The 7634-nt window shown below is 40.5% G+C and overlaps 1 protein-coding gene across 1 annotated transcript; it reads left to right on the plus strand.

The window, feature by feature from the left end:
• Positions 1-1372: 1372 nt before the first annotated feature.
• On the plus strand, positions 1373-7608 carry LOC102193958 (carbohydrate-responsive element-binding protein-like; the record flags this gene model as incomplete). Its single annotated transcript, XM_005755570.2, has 6 exons — positions 1373-1488; positions 1642-1764; positions 1969-2096; positions 6259-6382; positions 7077-7206; positions 7311-7608. Coding segments are annotated over 6 exons (770 nt in total), but the record flags the coding sequence as incomplete, so codon positions are not given.
• Between the last annotated feature and the right edge of the window lie 26 nt (positions 7609-7634).

The following is a 7634-nucleotide window of genomic DNA, read 5'->3' on the forward strand; positions in this document are numbered from 1 at the left end:
TAAAAGGGAGTTTTTCCTTCCCACTGTCGCCAAAGTGCTTGCTCATAGGGGGTCATATGATTGTTGGGTTTTTCTCTGTATCTATGAAGCTCCTTGAGGCGACTTTTGTTGTGATTTGGCGCTATATAAATAAAATTGAATTGAATTGAATTAAATTATGGGCCAATATTAAAGTAATGTTCATCAGCATAAAAGAAGTATGAAGACCTTGACTGTCTCTTGACTACTGGTACATTACATAATATCATCAAAAGAGTCTGAGAATGGAGAAATCTCTGTGTTTAAGGGGCAGCACTGATAATAAATACTGGATGCCTGTGATCTTCAGGCTCAGGCGGCACTGCATTAAAAACGTGAATGTGGTCAGGAACACTTCCTGAAACCTTAAAGCTCTGATGTGCAAAGAAGAAGCGGTATGTGAACAAGAAAGTGGTGTCATTTTAACATTGAATACACAAGCAGCTGTTAAAGAATGTTACTGTAAACATTAAAAGTCACAGAGCACAATCTGACTGCTTCAAAATATAAATATTTGTTGTGCTGTGACAGGAGCTGACAACTAACGAATAAGAGATTCACTTGCAGAAACTAATGAGCAGCTGATAAATGAGTTTATTCTTTTAGAACCAAAGTTATTTTGAAAATCAGTTTTCCTGCTTGAGCACTGCAGAGTAAATGTTATTTTAATTATTTATTAATCTGCAGCTCATGACCAAAAAGAGAAACTAAATCTAAATGGTCAATCTTAATTTGCAAAGTGTTGCTTTGTTATCAGACTTCTGTGGAGTCTCAAATCTAAACTCATCATTCAATAAAGAATGTTCTTTTCAGCCATCCCAAGTCCGTTTACAGTGCACCCTCACTATTTAACAATTATATCTATTTATGGTTGATGGACATTTTGTCAGTTTTGGTGACCCAAATTTATTACACAGCCTATTCAAAAACCTATCATGATAAAAAGTATCATATAGTGTAACAGTGTATCAGTTTAATAGTTTTTGGCCTCTGCACAGTTGGGGGCTGGGCTGCTACAAGCCACTTAGCAACCCACCCCCAACCCAAGCTCCTCCTTTACCGCTCTCCTCACCTTCACCTTTCCTGTTATGAATATTGAGTGGCACATTGAATGCCATTATACCAAAGATAATAACTGCAGATAAAAATATCAATCTTCTTTTGAGCGTACTGGTCCTGACTAAAACTGTACTGCTGAAGCCTTAATTAAATGCCAGCATCCACAGCCACAACATGTCTAGCTGATTTAATGGATTAAAAACTCATTACTGCAGGGTTTGACGCACATAGGTGCATCTGATTTCCAACAAATATAATACATAAATGTCATGTATGTTATTTATTTTTTCTCTAGTTAATTTTCCAACACATCAAGGACAAACATCACCACCAAACCCTCTAGACAAAGCCTCCAACCCAGAGTCTCCACACTCAGGGTTCTCAGGATATGGAAAGCTAGAATCAAGTAAGGTAGGACATCCTGGATATATTCTTTTTTATACATATAAATATAATCAAGTCCTTGTTAAGTGATGAGTGAGAACATGGGAGTCTTATTGTTATCTCAGTATGTGAATGTGTGTGAAGTGTGACAAATATATTTCTGAGCTCTGCTGTGCGCAGCAAACAGACACCAGGAGGATAACTCACATCTCAGCAGAGCAGAAGAGGCGTTTCAACATCAAACTGGGATTTGACACTTTACATAACCTCGTGACAACACTCAGCTCTCAGCCAAGCATAAAGGTACTGTGAAAACGTGTGCTGCTGCATTTTAGATGGATATGCTGAAAGTTGGAGGCAGATTGTAATATGTAACATGCAAATGCTAAGTCTTAGCATTAACAGTGCAACCAGATTTGAGCTTGTCGATTTAAATAATTATTCATAATGGTGAATAATTTTTGTATATGATTAATGTATGGTAATCCCTCTCTCTGCTGTGTGCAGATCAGCAAAGCCACCACACTGCAGAAGACCGCCGAGTACATCACTAAGATGCAGCAGGAGAGAGCTCAGCTGCATGAGGAAGCTCAGAAACTGAAAGAGGAGATTCAGCTCCTGAACACTGCCATCAAGTGAGACCTTTAGCTAAGCTCAACCTCTGCCTGTGCATATGTGAGCAGGCATGTAGGTGTATGCAGTGTTGGGAAGGTTACTTTTAAAATGTATTCCACTACAGATTACAGAATACATGCCCCAAAATGTATTTTGGGGCATGTATTCCGTTATGTTACTCAACGAGAGTAACGTATTCTGAGTACTTATGAGTACTTAATATATTATCATGCTTTTTATAACTACATGAATATTGCTGTGTGATTTATTACTATCAGTGTTGGGGAGTAACGGAATACATGTACCGCTGTTACGTATTTAAAATACAAAATATGAGTAACTGTATTCCGTTACAGTTACCGTTTAAAAGGGTGGTATTCAGAATACAGTTAATTTGTTCAAATAAATGGGTTACACTGCGGTACTTTCCTGTTTCATATTGTAGCGGGTCAGGACTGTTTGGGTTTTGTTTGACAGCTACGTTCTGTTGTTCCAGGCAGCAGCGTTACGGTTGCCATGGTTACAGGGCGACGCTCTCTCTCTCTCTGCAGCTGTGTGTTTCCTGGGTGAGAGAGCACCTTTTCGTTGTTGTTGTGCTAAGCTAACAGGCAGAATGCTACAAGCATAGCTCTAAAGAATGTAGCATCATGGGGAGTGTAGTCCGTGTTGCAGGGAGAATGGACTGCCATACACGTTATGGGTCTGTGAGCGCGAGGAGGGAGAAAAAGGGGAGTGGAAAGGTACGAGTTGTCATCGAGGAAAAACGGGAGCTGGAAGCATGTAAATATAATAATAACCACTTCAGCCAAGAAGAGTGCCTGACGAGCCCAGTTGTAAGTAAGCTATTAAGACTCGACTGTACACCGTGTTCGTGTTTTCCTCCGAAAACAATAAGTTCAGTTGGAGCAGTCTTTCAACGCCTCTCTCTGTCTCTTGCAAGAAAAGTTGACCCACACAACAAAGTAAAGCTATTTTTTGGCTACGAGCCGACAGGGACCCCGCCGTATTAGTCAGAGGTCCCTTTACTACAGTTCGGAGTCGCGGACCTTCAGTAATAGTAATAAATAACACAGCAATAGTGGTCAAAGGAGCTTGCAAAGAAAAGCGTCTGGACTTCTTTAAATTGCTTGAAGACGTTTCACCTCTCATCCGAAAAGCTTCTTCAGTTCTAAGGTCAAATGGTGGAGAGTCCCAGATATAAACCTAGTGGGAGAGGCCCCCCACAGAGGGACAAAAGGACCCCCTGATGATCCTCTAATCGCCTGAGCCAAGGTGGGAAACTGGACGTGAGTCCCAATCAGCCAGAGTTTCGGGTGTGTTCATTGTGAAACCTGGCCCCACCTTATCATGCGAATTCCTGAGGTCAGATGGCCCAGGATGTGAGTGGGCGTTAAGGCGTCTGGGAAGGGATCTCAAAACTGGATTATAGATGGCAGAGAGTTGGTGTCGTAAACCCCTGCCTCTGTTCAAAGATGGTCGCTCACAGTGGACATAGATGGCTTCTTTCACTCCTCTTTCAAACCATCTGTCCTCTCTGTCCAAAATGTAAACATTGGCATCCTCGAAAGAGTGTCCTTTATCCTTAAGATGCAGATGGACTGCTGAGTCTTGTCCTGTGGAGGTGGCTCTTCTGTGTTGTGCCATGCGCTTGTGAAGTGGCTGTTTGGTCTCTCCAATGTAGAGGTCTGAGCATTCCTCGCTGCACTGTACAGCATACACCACATTGTTAACCAGTTTTTGTCTGAGCGTGTTGCTGGGTCTGAAATGCCCATGTCATGCTTGGAGAAAACTCTCCTGTGTTTTTCTGATACACCGGCTACATAGGGGATGACAATGTTGTTGCGTCTGTCCTTCTTATCCTCCCTCGCTGGTGTCTGGTTTTCTTTTCTGTGCCTCTTTGCTGACTTTAAGAACGCCCATTTAGGATAGCCGCACGTTTTGAGTGCTTCCTTTACATGTGTGTGTTCCTTCTTTTTTCCTTCAGGCTTAGAGGGAACATGTTCTGCCCGGTGGTGTAGGGTCCTAATTACCCCAAGTTTGTGTTCCAAAGGGAGATGGGAGTCAAAGAGGAGGTACTGGTCCGTGTGTGTGAGTACCTCCTCTTTGACTCCCATCACCCTTTCTGAGAACCTTCACAGACACACAGCAATAGTACATTCACGTTGTTGTAAAAAGCATGATAATATATTAAGTAATCCAAAGTATTCAGAATACGTTACTGTCATTGAGTAACGTAACGGAATACGTTACAGAATACATTTTGGGGCATGTATTCTGTATTCTGTAATGGAATACATTTTAAAAGTAACCTTCCCAACACTGATTACTATTACTGAAGGTTACTCGCCATACCAATTCCAATTAGATTTTTAAATCTTAATATAAAACGAGTAACAGTAGGGCGGACATTAGGTAAGGCTGCACTTTTTGCAGCAATCTTGTGTAGAAAACTATTCCGCGCATATATAAAACAGGTCCGCAGCTCCGAAACATAGTAAAGGGACCTCTAGCTAATACGTCGGGTTCCGTGTCGGGCTCGTAACTGAAAACTAGCTTTACTTTGTTGTCTGGGTCAACTTTGCTAGCGAGAGACAGAGAGAGGCGTTGAAAGGCTGCTCCAATGGAACTTACTGTTTCGGAGTAAAACACGAACACAGTGTACTGTCGAGTCTTAATAGCTTACTTACAAGTGGGCTGGTCAGGCACTCTTTTGGTTGTAGTGGTTCTTATTATATTTACATGCTTCCATCTCCTGTTTCTGGTCAGTAACACCTCGTACAGACACATAACGTGTATGGCAGTCCATTCTCCCTGCAGCACGAACTACACTGCCCATGAGCCTACATTCTTTAGGGCTATGCCTGTAAATATTTAGGGGCCACAAGTAAGGATGACATGGGCCGTGAGAATGAGACACAGGCATTAGAGCCTCTTAATCTGTGCTTTGTTTGGGTTTCCACTGGCCTGGAATTACCAAAAGTAGAGAGGGCATAGCCTTACATATAAAACAGGAAAAGACCACCATGTAATCCATTTATTTCAACAAAGAAACTGTATTCTAAATACCACCTTTTTAAACGGTAACTTTAACGGAATACAGTTACTCATATTTTGTATTTTAAATATGTTACGCTGGTACATGTATTCCGTTGTATTCCTTGTATTCCCAACACTGTTTGCATATACTTTTAATGATTTCTTTGAGCTGTTCCTTTGCCAGGGTAGAAAGATTTCCCAGCATGCATGTTTAATAATTTCAAAAAGTTTGAATTTGTTCAGGATTTTCGCTGATCCACAAATAGTCAAATTATACATTCAGGCTCAAATATATACATACACTCACTTGTATCTTTTAAAAGGTCAAGGCCAAGGTATATTAACTTCTCATTAGTGATCATGATGGACTACAACTGGTAGTTTCCTCCTTCCTGTCCTTGCCAGCATATAAAAAAACTTATTTTACAGAACTCATTGGATTAACCAATACTCAGAACAATGGGTGTATCTAAAGTCAAAGCAACTCAAAATCAAAGGTGAACTGCAGGTTTACACAAGTTGGGAAAAGCTCTTGGAGTCATTAACAAACATTTGCAGATTCCAAGATCAGCACTTCAGACAACTGTATGTAATTCACAAGTTTCAGTATTCAGGTGTGTCACCACTGTTCTAATTTGTGGACTATGCTTTAAAACCCGGTGAGTGTCAGGAAACCAGTTTAAATGCATGCTACCGAGTCTGCCAAGAAGAGTTGTCAAATATATAGCCACAGTTATGCTAGATGGTTGTTAAGGGTTACCAAAGACATCTGGTCAAGGTGCAGCTTGCTAAGGGACATTTAATCAAATTGTTTAGGTTGTGTGTGTATATATTTCAGTCTGAATGTATAATTTGCCTATTTGTGGTTCAGAAAATTTTTTTTTTTTTTTTTTTTTGGGTTGGTTTTTTTGTTTGTTTGGTATTTTTTGGAAGTCATTAAGGATGTATTCTGTAAATCATTCATCCCTGGAAAAAACTCAAAGAAATTATTAAAAAAAAAAAAATTGCCATGACATTGCATGGCAAATTATTTTAAAAAAAAAAGAAATTTGCCATGACATTGCAGTTTTCAACAATCCAATCTTACCCTGCTGACATGAAGATGCTCTGGACTGCTTTGTTGACTTGGTTTATTTCTTGGTGCAGTACGTGCCAGCAGCAGCTACCAGCCACCGGTGTCCCCATCACACGCCAGCGCTTTGACCACATGAGGGAGAAGTTCAGGGAGTATGTCCGCACACAGACTCTGCAAAACTGGAAGTTCTGGATCGTATCCTTATGCATGTAAATGTGTGAAATGTTCATTGGAACAATAAAATGCCACAAACTTAAAAAAGGTTAGACAAAACAAATGACAGCAGTATAATTGGAGGCTGAGTAAATGTTCCACTCTATTCCTGTGGGAAATTCCTATATTTCACATTGTTTCAAAACACCATTGGTGAGAATCCAAATAATGTTCAATAAATACACTTTGGTACAGTACATTTCCAGGCCTGGGCTTGTTACACATTTCATATTTAACAATATAGCTGTAGTTTAACTTGTAGTTTAGTTTAGTGTGGTATATAGTTTAGAAAAAGCAAAGTTATTTTCAATTTGGGTGTCTCTTAGCTGATGAAGTCTGCCCACTTTTGCTTCATATGCTGCAGATGAAAATGAATGGTCTTTTGATAGTAGTAGTATTAATTAAACCATTAAAAACACTTTATTAATGCAGTGCTGTTCTCAGTGACATGTCCCTTTAGCACAGTAAAGGTGGGCACTGTGGTTTATTTTGTGTTTCATACACTCGCATGTCCACTTATTGTTGACATGTGTTATGAGATTTTTAAAGAATGTCTGACATATTTAAACTGGGGAAACCAGTTGAAGCAAAAAAAAAAATGCATATATTAAGCAAGATATAAAATAAAGCCAAGTTTATCCTTTTATCACTACATCTTTCCTTCACTTGGTGTCAGTTCAGTATCATCATGGAGCCGCTGTTTGAGTCATATAATGGAATGGTGTCAACTGCCAGTGTGGAGGACCTTTGTCGATCCACTCTGACCTGGATGGATCAGCACTGTTCACTGCCTGCTCTAAGACCCAGTGAGTCACATATACCTGCAAATCTCAACTGCCCACACTTACAGCCAGCATGATAGCAAGAATAGTTAACTTGTTTTTGTACTTTCCTCACATGTTCTCTTCAGTGGTTCTGAGTTCACTCCGTCTCTTGAGTACCACCACGGCCATCCTGACAGATCCCAGCCTACTGCCCGAGCAAGCCACACTCGCTGTCACCCAGGGTGACCCTGCTGCTGCCCTGGACCACTCCTTACAGCCTGCCCCTCGGCAGTAATATACACCCCATGTTACCTTTGAAGAACAGCGTGAACGGAAACCCTTCAGAAGGCAGAGGAGACCACATATTAGAGAGCAGCCTGTGGAATGATTAAAGAAAACACTCGGCTCAGAGACTTTTAAAAATGCATCAGATTCTCAATAAAAACTCACTATCTGCAAAAAAAAAAAAA

The sequence above is a fragment of the Pundamilia nyererei genome, unplaced genomic scaffold, assembly GCF_000239375.1.
Source record: "Pundamilia nyererei isolate P.nyererei 1_Seehausen unplaced genomic scaffold, PunNye1.0 scaffold01951, whole genome shotgun sequence".
Taxonomy (NCBI): domain Eukaryota; kingdom Metazoa; phylum Chordata; class Actinopteri; order Cichliformes; family Cichlidae; genus Pundamilia; species Pundamilia nyererei.